Source organism: Triturus cristatus, chromosome 2_2 (assembly GCF_964204655.1).
Source record: "Triturus cristatus chromosome 2_2, aTriCri1.1, whole genome shotgun sequence".
Taxonomy (NCBI): Eukaryota; Metazoa; Chordata; class Amphibia; order Caudata; family Salamandridae; genus Triturus; species Triturus cristatus.
Genome location: NC_140582.1, coordinates 57,311,314 through 57,335,806, shown reverse-complemented (window position 1 = coordinate 57,335,806; position 24,493 = coordinate 57,311,314). Strand labels below are relative to the sequence as shown.

The 24,493-nt window shown below is 44.5% G+C and overlaps 1 protein-coding gene across 1 annotated transcript in view; it reads right to left on the bottom strand.

Moving 5' to 3' along the window:
* The window catches only part of SCARB2 (scavenger receptor class B member 2), a 504,993-nt gene that overhangs the window by 37,097 nt on the left and 443,403 nt on the right, over positions 1-24,493 (bottom strand). The window contains exon 10 of the mRNA XM_085640974.1: positions 2,612-2,663. Within this exon, the coding sequence (XP_085497100.1) occupies positions 2,612-2,663 (52 nt within the window). The remainder of the gene's footprint in view (positions 1-2,611; positions 2,664-24,493) is intronic.

Sequence of the window (24,493 nt, the reverse complement as noted above, 5' to 3'; positions counted from 1 at the left end):
ACCCACCCACACAGCATGCCCTATTTCATACTCCTTGAGTGACACAAGGCATAATACTCCCTCTCCCAGAATGTCTAAATTAACAAGTCTCCTTGTTGCTTGTGGTGCTGATAACAGAGAGGTGCTTTGCCTCCTATACTGCTGCTCCTTCCACTGCTGGGTGATGCCTGTCAAGCAGCTGATCATCAAGGGGCTCTTGAACTCCATAGGAACTGCATCGCATTACCACCGATGACAGCTTAATGTAACGTACCTGTTTCCCATGCTAGTTACCCCTAACTCTTTTCCATACTACGACCAACACTACATAGTGAATGTGCTGCAGCTACGGTAAAGCTGCAGCTTTCCACCAAAGGCTCCCTGGCTTCCTTCCTTTCTTTCTAATTAGTTTCTAAGCATGGCCATCATTATCAACCATTATCCATATGCTCCACACAGCTTTCCAACTGAGGAGCATCAGCACTGTCTTGTCCTCTATCAATACCATGACCGTACGAGACACACTAGGATCCTCAGGCTAGCTCATCTTTGTTCCAATGTTTGGTAGGTTGCTGCAGAACCACCTTGTGTGCAAACCCTAGAAATACCTGAAAAAGTCTTCAGGAGACCCAAGTCTGGCTAGAAAATGGACCCCTCACTACAGCCCCAAAGAAGTGCTGTCATCACAGAACCCAGCTACCTTTGATACCCCCGCACCTAAAAAAACAATTATAAAGAAAACTCCCTACCTGAAGAAAATATTCTTCTGGTTCATTTTCAATATGTTCTATTAAAATCAAGGAGCAAAATGGCTCTGTCAACTTGAATGATCACAAAGACCATTAGTAGTTTTTTTTTGTGATTTTTTTATTACATGCAACTGGTGAGGCAATTAAATCTGTTGTGGGGCCAAACCTTAAAAAACAGGCACCAAAATATGACTTGTATGTGCAGGGGAAACAATGCATATATTTTGTGTGTGCAGCAAGCAGAGGAAGGTAGACATCTCTGAGAAACCTGATAACATCTGTGAAAAGTAGGGGTGGGCGGAATTTGCGAGCACTCAAAAGTTCTGCGAACACGGCGGAATTGCCTGTTCTGCCCGTTCGCGATGCTTTTTTCCTGTTTGCGAACGATGTTTGCGTGCTCGGGGAGAAATATCTCGCAAACACGCATTTTGAAAGCGCGAACAAGCAAAAAATTCCGCGAAGCTGCAGTACGCGGAATTTTTGGCAATCCCACGTTCTCCGCGGAAAGCGAAATTACCCAAATTCCGCGAGCGGAACGGAATTTACCGCCCAGGCCTACTGAAGACCCGACAGTAACATTTTGTTAAACCTCTGGTCTTGGGAGTGTGCAAACACCCTTGGTTGAATAAAGCTCAAAAAGTCTCGAAAAGTTATATCTTTTGACTGGCTAAATATCATGATATTTTTCAATCTCACAGTTTAATGGGGTCTAGACATCTTGAACACACATCACGTCCTGTTACATGGTATTTTATTATTACATGCAAAAACAACAATTGATGGACAGAATGCAGAACAATGTCATACATTCACCCCAGTCCAGAGATCTGGGCCTAAATCCATCGTTTTTTTGCTCACCATGCCGTTCCAGTTTGAACCCAGCCATATGCAAATCAGTCTTGACCCTGTGCCTCATGGGAACAGTCCAGCCCGAATTGCCAAGCCAGGTCCTCCCTGGACTGTAAACAAGCATCTTAGGACCGGTTTCGGGGTTTCACCCCTTTTCAGCCAGGATAGCTTGATTCCAGTGGCATGGAGAGCAAGGGACCCACGTCTGGGCATACCCTTCCCTCTCGGGGTGACAAATGCAAAAACAACAATTGATGGACAGAATGCAGAACAATGTCATGCATTCACCCCAGTACAGAGATCTGGGCCTAAATCCATCGTTTTTTTGCTCACCATGCCGTTCCAGTTTGAAGCTTGTTTCCGGTCCAGGGAAGACATTGCTTGGCAGTTCGGGCTGGACTGTTCCCATGAGGCACAGGGTCAGATTGATTTGCATATGGCCATGTCTGAACTGGGGTGGCAGAGTGGGCTAAAGAACGGTGATGGATTAAACCCAGATCAGTTGACTGGGGGTGAGTGCTTGCAATGTTCAACACTCTGTCCATCATTTCTTTTGGTTTTTATTTTATTATTACACACAACCTTTGCAGTGCGGGGAAACAGATACCAGTACACAAACGATTGGTGACATCTACTGTTGTCCAGTCACTTTAAAAAAGTTAATTTAAGCAAGGGCTGCTATGCTGTCTCACGTGGTCTTACTTATACTGTTCACATCAAAGACAGAAGGTCCAAGTGTTTGTCATGTTGAATATTACTAAGAATGAATCGACTGAAAGGTAAAAAAGTCTGACTACAGCTGCAAAGAAAGGTTATATTGAGACACTAACAGTAAAAAAAAAAAAACAGAAACGATAACACAATAACTAGCTATTCCTGGGGAACCATTGTTCTGCTGACAAAGACAAACCATTTGATCTTTTTCACTCAATACAAAAAAAGATATGTGTCCCTTATCAGCTGTGATGCCATGCACCGCCTAGAAATGTACAGCTAAAGAATGCATATGTACATGTATAATAAATATGCCTTACCTCATTCAGATACATCACAGGGAACACCATACTCTGTATTTTTCCAGGCATACTAAGAAAAATAGAGTAAGGCACTGTCATTTTGAGATTTTAAAGTCACTGGCTAGACTACCTACATTAAACAAGCACTGGCAAAACCAATACTGCAGGAGCTGTTTGCCAATACTTGTTTTCTATCATCATTGCTTTAGCAAAACTTGAAGGTTTATCTATTTTATTTGTATTTATCATGCTTAGTTAATAAAAACCATTACATGTCTAAAAACACATTACAACAATTCCAGATAACATGCACTCAATTTAAACTGAATCGGATTTAACGATTAAAGCAATTCAATATCAAGATCAGTCAGGATGAGCTCAACACAGCAGTGAAATTAATCAAAATATTTTAAATCCGCTGGAGCCAGCTTTATTATTAGTCCCTTTCAGCTCTAGCTCCTGAAGGGTGTGAGTCTTAGTACCTGCTTATCGCGCTTTCAAACATCATGCATAGAGGTACCTACCATGCTGCTGTTATAATACCTAAAAGTGATCCTACACTTTTTATACCGATACTCAGCTGAAGTTGAGGTACTAACATTCATAACATTTATATTCAAAAAAGTATTTAGCAATTGATTCTAAAATCTGGGCAACCTTTGGAAGATAAAATACATAAATAAATAACATTTTCTTTAGTTCTAGTGGTATAAAAAATGCTAGGCACTGAATATCGGGTCTTGTACTACTTAATATTATTTAAAGTGCAAAAAATGTCAATAGGATCATCTAAGTTACTTGGCCATTAAAATGCCATTGAGCTGCTAAAATTGACCAGAGCCTCCATAATGTACACAGTTCCAGAGATTAATTTTCCATGTAGTACCAGGTTCAATAGTTTACAATTAATCTGGGGTTTAGATGGATGAGTCTTTATGATAACAATCCGACAAGTTTGGATCCCCCGTTCATTAAAACTGGACCTCAGCAGTGACATGTGTTGTTTCTTTAGGGCTGGACATATGCAAACCAGGTGAATAATATCTTCCTTCTGGGCACTGCATAATCTGCATGACTTAGTACCTTTGTATTTCCATGCTGGTTGGTCAGCCAAGGATGGCAAGACCCCTAGCCTGATGGCCAACAATTTCCTCACTAGGCACACTGGGTATGTGATGCTAAGAAGTGCTGCAGTTTTTAATAAGTTATAGGATTGTTTTGCAATCCAGGCATAGGGTATAGCAGTGAATTTGTGCTCGTCATCAATGAGAGAGTGCAGTCTAGCGGTTTTCAAAACGTAAGTATCAGAGGAGCTGCTGGGCTGTAGATGAAATTAAAAAAAACCTACGTGCAAAATTGTTTTTTTAACCTTAAAAAGGATATAGTAGCATTATGGGTACTACTTAATGTGCGATGTGCCACTTGTGAAATAGAAGAATGCCGTCACTCACAGTGGAGTTAGTCAGTGATTGAAGTAGATTAACAAACTGCCCCACCATACCAGTGCTTTAAGTGGGCAGGTAATGTTCGGTGCGGACAGGGGCATAGCTTGGTCAGTAAGACAAGGGGTGGGGGGGTGGGGGGGGGGGAGACAGACGAACTTCAGATTTCCCTACAATCAGGGTAGCTTATCCTGTGAAAAAAACATTATATGAGAAGAAGGGCATGAGAGGGGCTTAAGGGGCAGTACGTTAGGAGTACTTAAAACACTATGGCACCAATTATGACGTTGGTCGGAGATGCCTTCAACTGACATCGCTGTGGATTGTGAACCGACCAACCTCAGGTAGGTGATTCCGACACCGCAATTAGGATGCAACCAAACTTCCATTGACCAATGGGAGCTTGAGCGATGGGCTGAAACCACCCGCAGCACAAGTTCCCATTGAAAAATGGAAGTTTTTAAACATCCCTGTACCATGTGGCCACACGGTGCAGGGATGTCATGGGGGCACCACATGTGCCCCCTGGGGCCACATGTGGAGGGCTGGGGGGAAAGGAGCCCTGCTAGGGGCCCCCAAAGTCACTTTCCGACAGCAGTTCCATGTTGGCCTTTCTGACATGGAACTGCTGTGGAAAAGTGCCATCATAATCCCAACGGCGGAAACACCATCCTTAAGGGATTATGAGGACTTTAAGACTGGCTGACAGGCTCTCGAGTCCACAGCCAGTTTAAACTCCGACTGGTGTCATTGTAATATGGCGGTTTAACTACAACGTCGATTGGAAAGCCTCGGACCAGAGGTCAGAGGCTTTCCAACCAACATTATAATTAGGCCCATAATGTTTCAAACCGCCATTTTTAAGACCTTCAAAACTTAGTCAAGAGTGAGTGTGTGTGTGTTTTTTCTGTGTGTATGTGAAAATCACAGATGAAATCTGACAGACACCTCATCATACCCGAATGAAAGGACTTGCACCCAACTATTTACTACAAAATACTTTTTTTAGAGGGAGGGTTTAATACCCCAAACACCCCTCTGAAGCTAAGCACCTGGGTAAAGAGTGCCTGCACTTGTTTAATTTTAAAGGGCGAGTACCTGCACTACTCCACACTGCTGCAAAACATTTAATGGGAGCGCACCAGCACTTCTCAGGAGCAAACATGTACTCTAAAGTATCAGGTAAGCACATGTCTATTTCCAATACTGTACGCTGTAATGGTTGGGAGTAATATATAATGACACAACAACAAACCAATGGACGAAGAGGGCAGGCTAAAAGTCCATATAAATAGGGGCTAAAAATCACCAAACTGCCTCTTGCTTTTAGAGACTTTCTTCCAGAAGACATTGGACTGAAAACAGAACACCCAGTAAAGGCCTCTGTACAAGGTCCCGTGTAATCCCAATCTAACTAATAATAACAAGAGCTACTGGGTGAATCGAGATTACAAGATTTGCGCAAACTGCTGATATGTGTCGTTTCACCTTTAGGTTTCCTTTTTCTGAAGGTAGACGGAGTCTCTGAATGAAATACCGGGAAAAGGAGGAATCAACATGGGAATCAAGCAACGGAATTACCAATTCTGCTGGATATTCTTCATTTCTTACAGCACCCTCAAGTTCCCACTTGTAAATCTATCATAACTCTTCCCCTGCCCGACGAGTTACGGATGTCCCCAGTCTGGGTAACTCCAAGGGGTGTGATCACCTGGGGAGCCAACGGAGAGATGGTAATGCGGCCATTGGTAACTTGAGGAGTTACCACAGGCGCAGCCACTAGACCCGTTCTGAACAGCGGGTGATGTTTGAATCTCCATTTTCCATGCTAAGATGTGCCTAGAGCCTGCTCTTGCTCGCAGAATTACCATGTTAGAGCATGCACCAGAGACAGCACTATGTCTTTAAAAAAAAAAAAAACACACATCTCCATTCTGAACACGTGCGTAGGTGCAGAACTGGTTCATGATACCACCCATAGGTTACAATGTCGCTGGTCAACAAATACGTGCAAAAAAAATGACTTGCTTTAATCTAAGAACCCAAGCATAATGCACTTAAAGGACGCTGGGACTTGCAGTTTTCATTGTCAAATGCACTGAAAAAATTGCAAATCGCTATGAGAAATAGGAGAAATCCTGAGACACTTTACTACAATTCCTGTAGCCAAAATGACTGGTACGGCCACCCGTAGGTAGGGCACCCCCTACCTCTTGACTTTTTAGACAATATAGTTACGCAGAGGTCCTTCCTATTTAGTGAAATATGTTAATTTAAATCCATAGATCGTCCCCGGATGAAGGCCAAAATGGCCGAAATGCATTAGGACAAATGAATGTAAACCGATAATAATGCATTCTGGGAAGTGCAGTTCAAACGTCTGATAAAGAAGATACAGTGTTGTGACATAACAATACAATGAACTTCAATTAAATAAAAGTGGAGTACTTTGATTTATTTAAAAATTGAGAAAACTACATATAACTTTTTGAAACCGAGTGGGAACTTGCAAGCCAGTGCCCGGGGGACATACCCCACACACATGGGGATGCAGCCAAGTTAAATGCTTCAGTTCCGACATGATGATACTATGAAAGAACTAGAACGAGTCTCTTTGAAGTACCATCAAAGGCAGTGAAAGGTAGTACAGCTGCAGAGTTAAGATTTTTGTTTCCGAGTTTTGCGCTGTAAACTCACCTTGGAATAAATCCTCCTGTATGCATCCTGGCTGTGTCAGACCCTTCTTTTCTTCAGAAGTGGGGATTTGGACTCTATGTTTCGCCGGTATCGCAGGCACTGGCTTTCTGACATGCCCTCTCGGTCTGGATGCACCGCGTTAGCCAGCAACTTGAATGGACTTGTGTTTGGTAAAGCACAACGCGGCGCCCCCTCGCGCAGGCTGAAGCACCACGGGGTGAAGGTAACACTGCGTGGGGAGAGAGGAGCAGCATTGACTGCAGGGAGCAACAAGGGGTTTCCAGTGAGGATTTTCAACTTAGCAGGAAGCTGTGTGTTGGGTGCAGTCCGGAGGCCACATTGTTGGGACGCCACTGGGTGTTTAGATTTTCCACTTACTTAAGGGAGATCTACACAGAGACTGCAATTACCAGCATGCAGCGGTCTGGATTTACAGCACGAAATGCAGTATCTCTTTAAAGACAGAGGAGGAGCCTCGAGCAAAATTTCAGGAGTGGCCAAGAGAACACCTAAATGGCCACCAGGTGCGAGGCTCCAAACATCGTAACAGGCACTGATGAAAGCTGACTGCTGAAACGCGTCTGCCGTTTGTTACCGAGTTTTGCGCTGTAAACTCACCTTGGAATAAATCCTCCTGTATGCATCCTGGCTGTGTCAGACCCTTCTTTTCTTCAGAAGTGGGGATTTGGAATGAATATATATATGTATATATATATATATATATATGTATATATATATATATATATATATATGCACTACTTATGACCTCACATATTACATCACTCATAACATGGTCAGTGACATCTCAAAACCTGACAGTCCTGTCAATAGTGCTTTGTGAGCGTATGGACGGGCGTCCATATAGTCACTTGGCAAATGTCTAGGACAGGGACTCCACGTGCCAATGCAGTGGCCCTGGTTGAATGAGCATGCAGCCCTACCGGAAGCTGCTTTTTAGCCAAAGTGTAGCATACTCTAATGCAAAGCATTATCCAATGGGAGATGGTTCTCTTCTGTACTGCCTTGTCGTTTTTCGATCCAGAGGACCCCAAAACAGCTAAGCGTCCATCCGGTGGTCTCTGGTATGAGCTATGTAGAAGCTTAGCAATCTCTTGGACCGGCGTCATAACTTGCAGCAGGAAATGATGCCCGAGTCTACAGAACAAGTTTGTTTGGGAAGAAGAAAGTGTATGGTGGGGTGACACAATCAGCAAAAGCTCACTCACACGCCATGCAAAGATGATGTTGATGACAAACACAGTCTTGATAGTAAGAAGTCTTAAAGGAAATCTGTGAAGCAGCTCGAATGGAGTGCACATCAGGTAAGTCAGGACAAGATGCAGGTCCCACTGGGGCATAAAAAAGTGAGAAGGGGGGAAATTTGTTGCGGCCCTTTAAAAAAAAATCACATCACAACTGGTGACTTGAACAACAAGGACTGATCTGGAAAACATAAGAAGGTGCAAAGGGCTGAAAGATAACCCTTAAGTGTGCCCAAAGTAAAGCTTTGCCAGGCAAGGGACAAAACAAATAAAAGACCATCATATATGATAGCCTGGAGGGGGTCAATCTGGTATGTGCCAAACCAAACCACAAATTAGTCCAAACGGCAGTTATGCACAGTTATCTTTGAGGGACATCTGGCTGCCAAGATGACGTCAACCACCTTGGAAGGAAGGTCACAGGTAATCAGTTGTCGCTGCTGAACCTCCATGCATGAAGGTGGAGATTTGAAGGCCTGTGTGCAGACACTACCGAATTGCTGTGACAGCAGGTCCTCCCGGACGTGCAGTCAGACGACATCATTGATACCATACTCTAGGTGATCAATCTGGAGCCACTAGGATGGCTTGACCCGCTCGATCCTAATCTTATTGAGAAAGTGAGGCAGAAGTTTTATTGGCAGAAAGGCATACAGGAGTCCTGAGTGCTGCTTGAGGAGGAAAGTGAGTCAGATGTGAGTCAGATTACGAGACTCCTTGGAAACTCCAACATGGAGAAATGTTGACATTGCGCTTTCTCGGCGGTGGCAAACCCGACTGAGCCTAGGTTCTCCCTATTCGTGGAGGAGACCTTGCACCATCACCAGGTGTAACTGCTATTCGTGATCTGCTAAGCGTCAACAGCTTAACTTGTCCGCTCTAGCATTCAATGATACTGTCAGGTAGTTCACGACCAGGAAAATTCCCCAGTGGTGAAGGCATTGCCAGAGACGCAAGGCCTCCTGGCACAGGGTATGCGATCCCACCCCACCCTGTTTGTTGCTGTACCACATGGCGGTGGTGTTGTCCATGAGTACCTGTACCAGCCTCCCCTTGATGGAAGAAGGCTTTCAATGCCAAAGGGATGGCCCACAGCTCCAGAAGGTTGATATGGAGCTGTAACTCTGCCATAAACCAGAAGCCTTTGATCTCCGCCTCTCCTATGGTGGCAACCCAAAATAAAAAGCAATGCATCGGTCAACACTGTCAGTTCAAGGTGGGGAAGGCAGAAGAGCCTGCTGCTGAGCCAATCATGGTCCAGTAACCACTACTGCATATCTTTTGCAGTTTCCTCTGAGATTTGGATGTGGTCGGAGAGGTTTCCTTGATGTTGGGCCCATTGGGACTTCAGAGCCCACTGCAGAGCCTGCATATACCACCTGTCATGCTTGACTAGCAGGTTGCAGGAGGCTGTGTCCCAGCAAACTCAGAGCAGACCTCACTGAAATCCGGGACCATGGTTGAAAGATCGGGTTCAAAGCTTGCATGTATTGGAGACCCTTTACCGGGGTAAAGGCACGAAAGCTGACTGTTTCCAGAATGGCTCTGATGAAGGAGAGCAAAGTAATCCGTCTCCAAGAACAGCAGACTGACCAACAAGCACACGCGGAAGACTTCGAAAACAGGTCCTGTTTCACCTGATTCTGGGCTCCTCATCAGAAGAAGAAATCTTACTCGACAGATGCTATTAAGTAGGGCCACCGAGAGCGGCAAAGCAACCTCCAAATGACATCCTGGTCTGTGTCCATGATTTCAAGTCTAAAGAATCTGTCCTACGTAAAGCACGTGATGTCCAGCCATTGCAGGTTCGGGCTACACTCCCCAGCTATATCCAGAATTGGCAGCAATTACTCTACAAAAAAGAAGGGACTTCTGCCCAGTCATTATTAACTTGCGGAACACAGGCATTCTCTACTCCTGGGGCCATCCCTTCCGCCTCATATTCCGCTTGGAAGGTAGATCTTACCAATCACGCTCACTGGCAGAGGCTTGCAAAGCCCAGGACACTGATCTCACACAGCAGGGGTCGCAGGTCGCCCCTGCTTGGGACAACGCAGCCGGACGGAGCTGGCGCACACCACTTCACAAGTCAATCCCGGACGGCCATCACCCTGATTCGGACACCATTACACTGGACCGTTCTGCTGTGCTTCGCTCCCTGTCTGGGGAAGGGGTGGACAAATCTGGATCCTCACTGTAGGGAGAAAACAGGATGGTCTGAATGTGGTGGATTGACTACAGAGGGCGGGGGTGGGCGACAGGATCCATGTAGGATTCCTTGATGATCACGTTTAATGGTTCCACCCCCACTTCTACGTTTCCACATTTGATGGGCTATTTACCTACACACTATGATTGTTTTTTACTGTTGGGGATTTGGGGTTTAGTTAGGTCTTTTCCTTCCTATACGCATTTACACACATATGGGGGGGGGGGGGGGGGGGTGCCAAGGGTGAGGTTAACGAGCCGGCACATTGATTCCCGACCAATGGCTAGGCTAAGGGAGCGGCCTGATGATAGCGAATATCCTCCACACACTTTTTATAGAGCTTATTCTGCGAAGTCTCAACGTTCAAGGCTTAAACAACCCCACAATGAGATCAGCCATCCTTTCCCTGCTTGAAAATGCACAAGGGGACATTTGCCTCCTACAGGAGACCCACTTGCTGCCTAAGGATGTCCACAGGATGCAAATTATGCACTTCCCATAGCAATACTGGTCTTCAGGTACCACTAAGAAAGGCAGAGTAGCCATTCTCTTCACTAAACACTTCCCTGGGTCGGTGCTGAGCACGGTCGCGGAAATTAAGGGTCACCTCTTGGCCCTTTGACTGCGGGTGGGCACCTTCCACTTCACACTTGCCACCGTCTATGCAACCAAAGAGAGCCAAGAGCCCATCATGTTTAATTCTCTGGCCAAGGTCCTCCAGTCCCCGGATGCAGCTGTGGTGTTGGGGAGAGATCTTAATTTGGTGATGGACTCTGGAATAGATCACTCTGGGCAGAGATCTGACCAGACCAGAGATTTTTTTCAGCTGAGGGTCTCCTCTGACTTGCTGATTGTGGTTTGTGTGACTTATGATGTTGGCGTCACCTGGGGGATAGGGACTATACCTTCTTTTCCGTGGCTCACAAGACATATGCCCAAACTGAGCACTTCCTGGCCTCACCTGCTTTGTTAGACCGGGTGGTTAATACTACTATTTAACCCTGTTCCCTCTCCGATCACGCATCTATCACTATGACGCCCCGCATGGCTTCTTACGCTTCTCAGTCTCCGGGATGGCGCCTTCAGGACGCCATGCTCCAGTCTTCCGCTATGGTGAATGCAGTCTGCGTGGTGCTTAAGAATTATATAGCCCTTAATGACAACGGGGCAACTTCACTAGCTTTGGTGTGGGAGGCCCTTAAGCTGATCACCTGAGGAGAGCTTTTTGCTCTAGAGAGGCTGAGACCCACAGACAGCACGATGAACGGTTGACTCTGAAAAGGAGGGTCTTTGAGCTAGAGGCCATCCATAAGAAGTCGGATGCCCCCAGGGTGTGGAGAGATTCGAAGAGGGAGTGCTCACAGCTATGGCGACTAGACCTAGACTGAGCTGAATATGCTATGTTGAGCCTTAAGCATAGATTCTATCTGGGTAACAACCCAGGGGTGGTCGTATGCTAGCACACCGACTTTGCAGTAAACAATATGCATGCTCGGTGTGGACAATCAATACAGACTTCTGGGTGTGAGGTCAGGGACTCTGAGAGCATCGCTACAGCTTTTCAGGCATTTTATGCCTCATTGTACTCTTCAGCGGAAGGCTCGACCGCTGATTGCCGGGATTATCTCAATAGTGCTGCTGTTACTCCACTTCCTCCTACCAAAGGGGAAGCGTTTGAAAGGCCCTTCTGCCTGGAGGAGGTGATCGTGGCTATTGCCAGACCGAAACCCCTGAAATCCCCTGGCCCGGATGGTTTTAGCACTGTGTTCTACAAAACTTTCTGCTCCGACCTGGTGCCCCTGCTTACGCGACTTTTAAATTCCTTCTCTGACTCGGGCACTCTGTCGGAGTCCAAGCTTGAGGCCTCCTTTTCGGTGATCCCCAGGCCCGGTAAGGATCCAACTCAATGCAGGCTCTGCAGACCCATCTCGCTGCTGACCAAAGATGCGAATGGTCACGCAAAGAGGCGCGTCTGCTTTGAAGCGGAGAAAGCGTTTGATTGGGCTTATTGGCCTTATCTTTTTGAGACCTTGAAGCGATTCAGCATTGGTGAGAGGTCTGTAAGGTTGGTTCAGTGTATCTATAGCGCTCCTCGAGCGGTGTTCAGGGTTAACGGTATCTAGTCCTGAAGGTTTCCCATCCACTGGGACACACGTCAGGGTTGCCCACTCTCCCCGCTACTTTTTGCGCTCCACATGGAACCGCTGGAGCAAAGGATCCCATTCGGCCCCGGGCGTCATTTGGTTAGGCTATATGCCGATGAAGTTATCTTCTCGGTCACACAGCCCTTAATTTCTCTTTCGGTGGTCACACAGCCCTTAATTTCTCTTCCAGCCATTACAGCAGAGCTCCAAACATTTGGCTCTATTTCGGGCTTTCGGGTCAATAGGCAAAAATCTCAGATTCTGAATCTCATGTTTACCCAGGAGACCGGACGCGCTCTGAAAGCACAGTTCACTTTCCAATGGGTGACTGTTTGCCTTCCTTAGCTCGGTCTCTCCCTACGCAAACGCTACCTAGGACACTGGCGGCAAACTATGCGTCACTAACCACCCAGGCTCGCAAGGACTTAGCGATATGGCACTGGTTGCCTTCCTCATGGCTGGGCCGGATTGCAGTGGTTAAGATGATCATTCTCCTCCACATCCTCTATATTTTTCAAACTCTTCCACTGGCCCCGCCTGCTGGCACAATTCACTCCAACTTGACATTAACAACTTCATATGGGGAGGCAAGAAACCTAGACTCCAGAAACACTTATTGTACTGAGCAAAGCAGTAGGGGGGACTGGCAGTGCCCTTGTAGTTGCGCTACTACCAACTTGCGCAGCTCCGCTACCTCACTGAGGGTGAGCAGTCTAAATATCGAGTTTTAAATGTCGACCTACAAGTATATCGAGTTGTAAATATCGTAGGTAAAGAATATCGAAGTTAAGAATATCGATGGACAGAATATCGACCCCAAGGTAAGTATTATCGAAGTTAATAATATCGAAGTCATTAATATAGATGTAAGTAATATCGTAATCAAAAATTTCGATGTCAAGAATATCGATATTTTATTAGTGTAATGTATTTTAATATGTATTTTATTTGTATGTGAAAGATTATTGTAATGTATTTTAATACATTTAAAAATAAATGTTTGGAGATTAATAATTATTTAAAATATAATTTAGCGTTTTAGTATCAGAGCGGGTTGTGGGTTTATAGGGGAATAGGGTGGGAAGTAATTTAATTATAATTAATTAAATAATATGTATTGTTTAATTGGTATTTATGATTAATTAATTGTTAATTACTAATTGTTAATTAAATATATTAATTGATTAATTAATTGTTAATTAATTATTCATTGTATTAATTGTTTAATTATATAAGTTATAATTAGTTTAATATTAATATTTCTTTATTGGTATTGTTAATTAATTAATTGTTAATTACTAATTAATTGGTGATTTAATTTTATTAAGTGATTAATTGATGCTTAAATTAATTATGTGAATTTGTATGTGTAGTGGGTTGTGGGTTTATAGGGGAATAGGGTGGGATGTAATTAAATTCAAAAAATTACTGATAATTTTTAATTATTTGTAATTAATAATAATTATTTGTTAATTAATTATTAATTGGTAATTAATTGTTATTAGTACGTTAAATATAGTAAATATAAATAATTTATTATTTCATGTTCTTTGTTGTTATTGCTAATTAATGTATTGTTAAATAATAATTAATTTGTGAATAATTGTAATTTGGTAGTTAATATGTATAAATTTGTAAATAATAAGTATATTAATTATAAAGAATGTATTATTAATTGTAAATAATAGATAAACTGATATTTAAATGTATTGTGTATTTTGTATGTGTAGTGTGTTGTGTGTTAAAGGGGGAATAGTGTGGGATGTAATTTAAAGTTATTTATATAAATATTTATTTTAAATAATTGGTATTTAATAATACATATTTTGTAAATTAATTATTAATATGCTATTTTTTTATAACTAATTATTTAATTGGTTATTATGTTTATAGAATCCCTATGCTATCCAGTGCTTTCCCAACTGTTTTACTATCTGGAGTTGGAATAGTAATTTTTAACCCTACGCTATCCAGCGCTTTCCCTAGTGTTTCACTTACTGGAGTGGGAATAGTAATTTGTACCCCTACGCTATCCAGCGTTTTCACTACTGTTGCACTCTCCAGAGTGGGAATAGTAATTTTTACTCCTACGCTATCCAATGCTTTCCCTTCTGTTGGACTCACTGGAGTGGGAATAGTAATTTTTACCCTTACGCTATCCAACGCTTTCCCTACTATTGCACTCTCTGGAGTTGGAATAGTAATTTTTACCCCTACGCTATCCAACGCTTTCCCTACTGTTGCACTCTTTGGAGTTGGAATAGTAATTTTTACCCCTACGCTATCCAGCGCTTTCCCTACTGTTTCACTTACTGGAGTGGGAATAGTAATTTGTACCCCTACGCTATCCAGCGCTTTCCCTACTGTTTCACTTACTGGAGTGGGAATAGTAATTTGTACCCCTATGCTATCCAACGCTTTCCCTACTGTAGCACTCTCTGGAGTTGGAATAGTAATTTTTACCCCTACGCTATCCAGCGCTTTTCCTACTGTTGCACTCTCTGGAGTTGGAATAGTAAATTTTACCCCTACGCTATCCAATGCTTTCCCTACTGTTGGATTCACTGGAGTGGTAATAGTAATTTTTACTCCTACGCTATCCAACGTTTTCTCTACTATTGCACTCTCTGGAGTTGGAATAGTAATTCTTTTCCCTACGCTATCCAACACTTTCCCTAATGTTGCACTCTCTGGAGTGGGAATAGTAATTTTTACCCTTACGCTATCCAACGCTTTCCCTACTATTGCACTCTCTGGAGTTGGAATAGTAATTTTTATCCCTACGCTATCCAACGCTTTCCCTACTGTTGCACTCTTTGGAGTTGGAATAGTAATTTTTACCCCTACGCTATCCAGCGCTTTCCCTTCTGTTTCACTTACTGGAGTGGGAATAGTAATTTGTACCCCTACGCTATCCAACGCTTTCCCTACTGTTGCACTCTCTGGAGTTGGAGTAGTAATTTTTACCCCTACGCTATCCAACGTTTTCCCTACTGTTGCACTCTCTGGAGTGGGAATAGTAATTTTAACCCTACGCTATCCAACGCTTTCCCTACTGTTGCACTCTTTGGAGTTGGAATAGTAATTTTTACCCCTACGCTATCCAGCGCTTTCCCTACTGTTTCACTTACTGGAGTGGGAATAGTAATTTGTACCCCTACGCTATCCAACGCTTTCCCTACTGTTGCACTCTCTGGAGTTGGAATAGTAATTTTTACCCCTACGCTATCCAGCGCTTTCCCTACTGTTTCACTTACTGGAGTGGGAATAGTAATTTGTACCCCTACGCTATCCAACGCTTTCCCTACTGTTGCACTCTCTGGAGTTGGAATAGTAATTTTTACCCCTACGCTATCCAGCGCTTTCCCTACTGTTGCACTCTTTGGAGTTGGAGTAGTAATTTTTACCCCTACGCTATCCAGCGCTTTCCCTACTGTTGCACTCTTTGGAGTAGTAATTTTTACCCCTACGCTATCCAACGTTTTCCCTACTGTTGCACTCTCTGGAGTGGGAATAGTAATTTTTACCTTTACGCTATCCAACGCTTTCCCTACTATTGCACTCTCTGGAGTTGGAATAGTAATTTTAACCCTACGCTATCCAACGCTTTCCCTACTGTTGCACTCTTTGGAGTTGGAATAGTAATTTTTACCCCTACGCTATCCAGCGCTTTTCCTACTGTTTCACTTACTGGAGTGGGAATAGTAATTTGTACCCCTACGCTATCCAACGCTTTCCCTACTGTTGCACTCTCTGGAGATGGAATAGTAATTTTTACCCCTACGCTATCCAGCGCTTTCCCTACTGTTGCACTCTTTGGAGTTGGAGTAGTTATTTTTACCCCTACGCTATCCAACGTTTTGCCTACTGTTGCACTCTCTGGAGTGGGAATAGTAATTTTTACCTTTACGCTATCCAACGCTTTCCCTACTATTGCACTCTCTGGAGTTGGAATAGTAATTTTAACCCTACGCTATCCAACGCTTTCCCTACTGTTGCACTCTTTGGAGTTGGAATAGTAATTTTTACCCCTACGGTATCCAACATTTTCCTTATTGTTGTTTTTGTTGGAGTTGGACTCGTAGTTTTATTGTGTCTGATATTTCATATGTTTTGTATTTTTTTTGCTATTGTAATATATCATTAATAATAAAAATTAATCACATTAAAAATATTGATTATTTGCTATATGTAATTATTAAATATTTATTAATGTTATTATTTTATGTGTATAGATGTATTGGTAATTTTTAAAAACATTTAATAATTTATACGTTACAGAAATTATTAGTAAAATTTATTATTCAGTAAGTATATATATTATATATTATATGTACATGTTTAATTAAAGTTTTATTAAATTATATATATTAATTATACATTTTAAATATTATACAATATATTTAATTATGTTTATTTAATTTCTAAGTATAATTTGGTTTATTTTACATATATTTTTAAAGTAAAAGAAAAACGATATTTTTGACATCGATATTTAATTTTCGATATTTTTGTACTTACCATGTTGTAGATAGGATGTCGATATTCTTGACATTGATATTTTTGTTGCGATATATTTGTAGGTCGATATTCTGTCTGTCGAAATTATGTCACACAACCCTCACTGAGTGGACTAGGCCCATCTCTGAGAAGCATTGGGTGTTAATGGACCGGGCGGTGGCTGGCACCCACATTTGGAAAGAGATATGGCTGCATCACCGGCATAGGGCTTGGGGACTCTACTCGTCCCCCAGGACGAGTGCGAGCCTGAAAGAATGGGACAGAGTGGCAGTTAAAGCTGGCCTAACCACTTTCCCTTCACCCATGAAACCTCTTTGTGCTAACCCAGACTATTCTCCGGGATGGAGCAAGGTAGCTTTCAAAGATGGGTGGATGGGGGCTGTAAGCACCTTGGCTGCCTATTTGACCTGGACGGTCTTATTTCATTCAACCAACTTAAACTTGACTACTCCTTATCGGAAGAAGGCTGATTCTCGTTTTTACAACTCCGCCACAGGGTGTTAGGTCCTAACACGCACCCAGGTGCAGGTGATCGATGAAAAGTGGTTGGTTCTTAAAGCTGACAATAAGTGGCTGGTCTCAGAGATCTATGCTTATCTGGGCAGGACAGGGCCCCATCTGCAGACTCTGGGTCAGAAGCGGTGGGAGGCTGAAATAGGTAGATCATTCTTGGACAAGGAGTTGGGGAACCTATTTTATAGAGTACATCACACAGCACATACAATGATAAACACCAAAATGACATATAAGACACAGAGCCGCATCCGGAGGTGGAATATGGACCAATCGGGAGACTGGGGGAGGGGCTGCAAGGGTGCCAGAACCCTACTTCATCTCCTATGGCACTGTCCAAAACTCACTAGATACTGGGAACGCATCCTAGATGACATTGACATTGCTTTCAACACTACCATTCCACAATTCCCATCTTACGCTATTCTGGGCATCCCAAATGCAGGAACATTTCCCCTGCATTCCCTCCAGGGAAGCAGATGGCCCTAGCACTGAATGCAGCTCATAGGGTAATACTCTTATTCTGGGCCACTGACAAAAAACCGGACCACACTGCGTGGTTGCAGCGATTGTAGCTTCTCTTGGGGATAGGGAAGTTATCCTTGGCGTTCTCTCCTGAAGGTTCCTCCTACTCAGAACTCTGGGCTTCCTTTATTTCAATTCTTTCCAAGGAATTTAGGGAGTTGACCTGCCCAACCTCTCAGCATTCTACGCCTGATTCCAGAGATCTCCCCCACTGAGTGTTGAAGGGTGCTGTTCACGATGGCCTTGATAGGGTCTCAAGTTGGGGCAATAGACCTCTGTTCGTCTCCCCCTTTAATAGCAGCTTGGAAGGAAGGAGGGTGGGGTGGGGTAGTTTGAGTTTCTTTTTGTTTTGTTTAGTTACAGTATTCAAATTATAGTCTCACCTTGCAATATGCATTTATACTACCAACAGCGATCTAAAACAATGAATAGATGCGACCAGCCCTGTTGGGTTGTAGGCGACTTGTTGTGTTGTACAACTATCAATGATTCAAACAACTGAATGAGCGTGGCCTGCCATGTTGGGTTGTAGGCAGCATGCTGTGTTCTTTTCTTTTAGTGTGGACTGTTTAACAGAATTGATCCAAAAGCCAGTTGTCGAGATAGAGGAAGACTGTCACCCAACCTCCAAAGGTGTGCTGCCACCACGCCATCACTTTGTGAACATCTAAGGGGGGGCTGGTGAGACCAAAGGAAAGCCCAATAAACTGAAAATGCTCCTATCCCACAACAAACCACAGGTAGTGCTGACGGGCCGGCAGGACAAGGATTTTAAAATAGGCTTCCTGGCGGTCCAATGCCACCATCCAGTCTCCAGGGAATAGTGCAGACAAGACCTGGGCCAGGGTGAGCATCTTGAATTTCTCCTTTCAGACATGCATTGAGAAGGATTAGGTCTAGAATAGGCCAAAGACCTCAGTCTTTATTGGGCATCAGAAAGTAGCAGGAATAATGATATACTTCTGGTGCAAAAAGGCCGGCACTTTCTTCCACAAAATGAAGAGATGGTCCTCCGGAAATTGCTGGTGGGACGGTGCAACAGGGACGAAAGGAAGGGTACTGCGTATCCAATAATCTGAAGGACCCACTAGTCGGATGTGATTACTTGCCAGCCTTGTAAGAATCGCTGTCTTCTGCCTCCCACTGGGAGGCTGTGTCCCTGCAAGCACATGGTAAAGAGGCTTGGCAAGTGGGGCTGTGGGGTGGTGGTTGTTAGGTTGGGCAGCACAATGACCTTGGCCTCTACCACAAAACCGGTGGGTTCCCTGTGGGGGCTGAACAGTATGGCGGTACGGGGCGCTTTGGCCGAGGCTGCAAAAAGAGAGAAGGAACTGTTGCAGTTGGTGAGGTCGGACACAAAGGCCAGAGAGTGAGCAGTAGTGCCGCTCTACTTAAAATGCTCAAGAGCAGAATCAGCTTAGTCCTCAAACTTTCAAGTCCCAACAAAGGGCTTGACATCAAAGAGAACTGGATATCGCTGGAGAACCCAGTCTATCGCAGCTACACATGGCGGCGAATGGCAATGCTGGTGCTTATGGCCTGCCATATGGAATCAGTGTTATCCAAGCCATAATGAATCGTGATCTTGGCTGCACCACAACCATCCTGAATCACCAGAGAGACAAAAGAGCAAAGGTCTTCAGGCACACCTGGGAGGACTTGTGCCACTGAATCTCAAAGGGTGTGGAAGTAGTGTCCAAACAAACAGCCGGCATTAACAGAGCAGAGGGCCAAGCAGGTAGAAGAAAAGACACATTTGTTGAATGTTTCCACCTGCTTAGATTCCTTATCAGGGAGAGTGGAGGGAACTATGTGGGGATTAGAGCGGCTGGTCAAAGCCTGCACCACTAGGCTCTGTAGTGAGAGGTGCTGACAAAGAAAAGCTGGGTCACCTGAAGCAGGGCGATGGCGTCTAGCAATTTGTCGATTGATGGGTGGCTAGCAGGGTTTAGCCAAAGAGCACAAAAAAGTATCTATCAAGGCTTTGCTGAAAGGAAAAGGGCTCCAAATACGTTTGCCCTGGTTGAAGGCCCTCAGTCACAACATTTATTTTAATCTACGAGGTGAGAAGCTGAAGGTCAAGAACTTATAAGCCCCTTGCATCACCATGGTGCAGGAAGCAGATACATCTGCAGCCGGACCAAAGGGAGAAAAAAAGCCCTGTCTTGGAGGAGGTATTGTGGCCACAAGCTTCCTGTAAGCTCTCATACCCACTTTCATCCTGGAAAGGCTGAGCCAACTTATCGCCCAGGTCAAAGTCACTATCAGAATCAGTCACAAGAAGTGAATACAGACAGTGTTGTCGACTTTGTGGTAATTCAAGTGGGGAAACCGGTGCCTCGGGGGCATTTGGGCGTAACATCAGTCGAGGTCTGACGGGAGTCATCTCGGCATTGGAGAGAACAATTGGGGTCACTTAGTTAGGCACTGAAGTAGGCATCGGCATAGGCATCGGCGCAGGTCATGGTGCTGGAAACATTGGGCTTAACAGTTCTATTAATGTTTTGCATGTATTATTTGTCTTGAAATGTCACAGCACATTGCAATTGCATAGCTACGGCAAACTGTGTAGCCTTTAGTAAAAACAAAAACAATTGTACAAGGCCCTATTATATGAACACAAGCAAATGTTTTGAATCATGACAACCTTAAGTCGGTATGTAGAGTGTTAAATATTACTTAGATATTACAGCAAATAATATGTAAGCAAATTGTTACTTAAAACAATTTACAATAAAAATGTCTAGCTTCCTATACAGAAGAGGTAAAAAGATTTTTCCGAAACATATTAGCATATGATGGTAGCAAGAACAAATACATGATTTCAGTCTACAGTACACAGAGTTTGAAAATGTCAATGTTGAGCCAATCTGTTTAGTGTTATTGCCTTTCAAACTAGATTGTACAGCTTCTATAATGTTTCTAATGCCTAGTATTCAAAATATGGGCATCAAGTACAATCTATTAGCTGAGGGTATAAACAGATGATGAGCTCAATTGTTTTTTTCTGTTAAACCACATAAACGGCATAGTTTGTTGTTGCGGTCTCTTCCACCCTATACACTTTCAAATTGTAAAAGTGGTATGTATAGTAATCTGAATCTAAGGAAAGAGATTTTCATTTGTGGTTCAAGAGTGGAGTTCAGGTAGGCCTGCTGTTTCATTGCATCCGTATCAATAAACTATTGAGAGTTTTGTATAGTTTTAGCCAGGAAATATTCTCTTCAAAATGATATTGTCAAACTCTTTTTTCAATTAGCACTTTCCTTTCCAAGTTGTTTTTGGTAGAGAAGGCCAGCAATGAAAGTAGTTGATACTTGGTTAGCAGGGATGTTAGCTCCATGTTCTTTGGATATAACGAAGTTCCTGAAGTTTGCATTACTTCTCATTCAATCAAGTTTTTTAGTGTTTCTTCCTTCAAGTCCAAACAGTCACAAATCTATTTTATTTTGCTTGTATCATTCAAAGATACCAGTGAGGTAACTCCAAGGTCAAGTTTTACACGGAAGTGAGAAGCAGCAGATCTTCATTTGATCACTAACCATACATTTTTCATGGGTTATTTCTCCAGTTTCTTTATTTTTTATTGATGAAAAGCCAAACCACTGTATAAACGTATTGGGGTGGTTTTTGTTGGTATGGCCATGATGGTTGTACCAATTGCTTCACCTCCATATTTCCTAGAAAATCATTTGAATGCATTGACAGCTTCTAAAGCTTTATTTATAGCTTGATTTATGTGCTGGTTTCATATGAACTCAGTGAGACTGTTCTGTACAATATTTACACAAACGTTCCAATCGGCAGGTGTATACAGACTTAGTGGAGGGACACCTGGCTGCCAGAATAACTTTGCATACTTCGGAAGGAAGGTCAAATGCTGTCAACTGTCTCCACGGAAGGAGGCTGAGAGTTGATAGGTTTGGGTGGAGGACCCTCCCCTGCTGCTGTAACACAAGATCTTACCGATGGGCCAGCCTGATCGGAGGATTGATGCTCATTTATAGAAGCTCGGGATACTAAACTCTCCGTGCCCGGCCTGGAGCCACAAGAATGACTTGTGCCCGGTCACTACTCATCTTCTTGAGCACTCTGGACAGGAGTGGTAATGGGGGAGAAAGGTGTAAAGGAGGCCTGAGGTCCACTCGAGACGAAAAGTGTCGCTGAGCGACAGCTGCCTTGGAAACATTTTGTGTTCTTGATGGAGGCGAACAGATCTAATCAAGGGACTCTCCTCTGATGGAAGAGTCCTAGGACCACCTCTGATGAAGATACCACTTGTGAACCACTAGGTTTGTCCGCCCTGGCATTCAGTCAACTGGTCAGTTGTTGAACTACCAGGGATATGCTCTGTTGTTCCAGCCAAGTCCAGAGGCGCGAGGCCTCCTGACAGTGTGTCCACAACAACCCTCCGCCCTGTTTATTACAGTTCCACACGGCGGTAGAGTTGTCTGTGAATACTTGAACAAGCGTTCCCTTGATAGATGGTAAGAACGCTTTCAGTGCCAGTCAAATCATACAAAGCTCCGACAGGTTGATGTGGCTTCTGCCGGAGACCAAAATCCTCTGATCTCCACCTCTCCTATATGGCCGCCCCATCCCAGACGCATCTGTCACTACTGTGAGATCTGGTTGGGGAAGGGAGAGGGGTGTGCCCACAGCCCATTCGGGGTTTGTCAACCACCACTGCAAATCTCGTGCAGTTCTCTCTGAAATCTGGACCAGGTGGGTGAGATTTCCCTGATGCTGCTCTCACTGGAACTTCACGTCCCACTCCAGACCACTATGTGCTATCTATTATGAGTCACTAGCAGGATGCAGGTGGTGATTAGGCCCAGCAGCCTCAGAGTCAGCCGCACTGAAATCCAAGAGAGGCTGAAACATCGGTATCATAGCCTGAATGTCCTGGACTTGTTGTTCGGGAGGATATGCCTGAAACTACACTCCGTCCAGCAGCAGCGGCTCCTCCGCTAAGGCGGAGGAGCGTAGCCACACCCGCCAGCACCCTTAATAACATGAAAAATAAAACGATAATAAAAGGGGCTTAAAACCCGTTTTACTATAGTTTTATTTTTCTTGTGCTGAGTCTTGGGGTGGGGCCAGGGTGATGACGGGCTGGAGGGGGAGTGTTGCATTGCTGGGGTTGGAGAGAGCAGGCAGAGGCTCACAGTCTGTCCTGGAGCACAAATTATCAGCGCTCATGCATGAGAGCAGCTTCAGGATTGGCCCCAAGGCAGTCCGGGAGCCTGTGCCGGCCTGCAGTAAAGAGGAAAGGAGCAGAAGAGTGCGACGCGATGCTGGAGGGCGTGAGGTAAGTTCTTTTTTTATTTTTTGTGTTCGTCTCCCTCGTCCCCCATCTACCACCTTACCCCTCCTGCCTCTTTTCCCTGACATGAGCGGCTCCTGGTGTCCAGAACAGCTCAGATGAAAGAGAGCACCTGGGAAGGGGACAGGCGTGACTTCAGCACGTTTACAGTGAACCTCAGTGAATGACGGAGGTTCGCTGGAGGTGGGAGATGACCTTCTGGGGCGAGCCCGCCTTCAACAGCCAGCTGTCGAGATAGGGGAAGACTTGAACCCCTGACCTCCGCAGATGAGCTGCGACCACTGTCATCAACTTGTTGAACACCAGAGGTGCCCTGGTGAGGCCGAAGAGACAGCAAATTGAAAAGTTTTGTAGTCCACTGTAAACCACAGGTAGTGACAATGGAACGGCAGGGAAGGGATACAGAAGTAAGTGTTCTGCAAGTCCAGCCGTACCATCCAGTCTCCTGGGTCTAGGGCTGACAAAATCTGAGCCAGAGTGAGCGTCTTGAACGTCTCTTTTTTGAGGAAGTAGTTGAGAGCTCTAGGATAGGATGAAGGCCTCAGTCCTTTTTGGTGACCAGAGAGTAGCCTATTTCTGGCACTGGAATCTTCTCTATGGCTCCCTTGGCCAAGAGAGACGCGACTTCCTCTCAAAGTAAAGTAAGGTGATCCTCATTCAGCCGACTGTATGTAGGAGGCTTGGAGGGAGTGGTAGTCTTGAAGGGGAGGGAGTAGTCCCTCCGGGCTATCTGGAGAACCCACCTGTCTGAGGTAATGCCCCGCTAGTGGAGGGGGTAATGCCCGCTAGTGGTGGGGTGATGACGTATCCTGTCACCAAATGAACATCCATGATCCTGGAGGATTGGACTAAGAGGCTTTGGAGGCGTTGGAGTGAGGGGGGTTGTGGCCTGACTTCTCGCAGCCCAATCCACAGGGTCAGGTTGGCTTGGACATCCCCAGAGAAGCCAGACATGCTCAGCCAGGCATGGTGCCTAATGGCCACTATCGAGGAAATTGCTCTGCCTAGCGAGTCTGTCGTGTCGAGGCCATAGAGAATAGTCAACTTTTCTGCGTCTCTCCCGTCACTCCCATAGGCATGCGGTGTTTACTGACTGCAGTGGTAGGCTGATGGAAGAACCATTTTTTTCTGAAGCTATCCAGCCTCTTGGATTCCCTATCCAGGGGGTGCAGAAGGGAATGCACCATGGGAGTTGGATGTGACGAGAGGAAGGCTAGGCCACCCAGAGCAGGGCGGTGCCAGTAGGCGATCGGTCTATTCA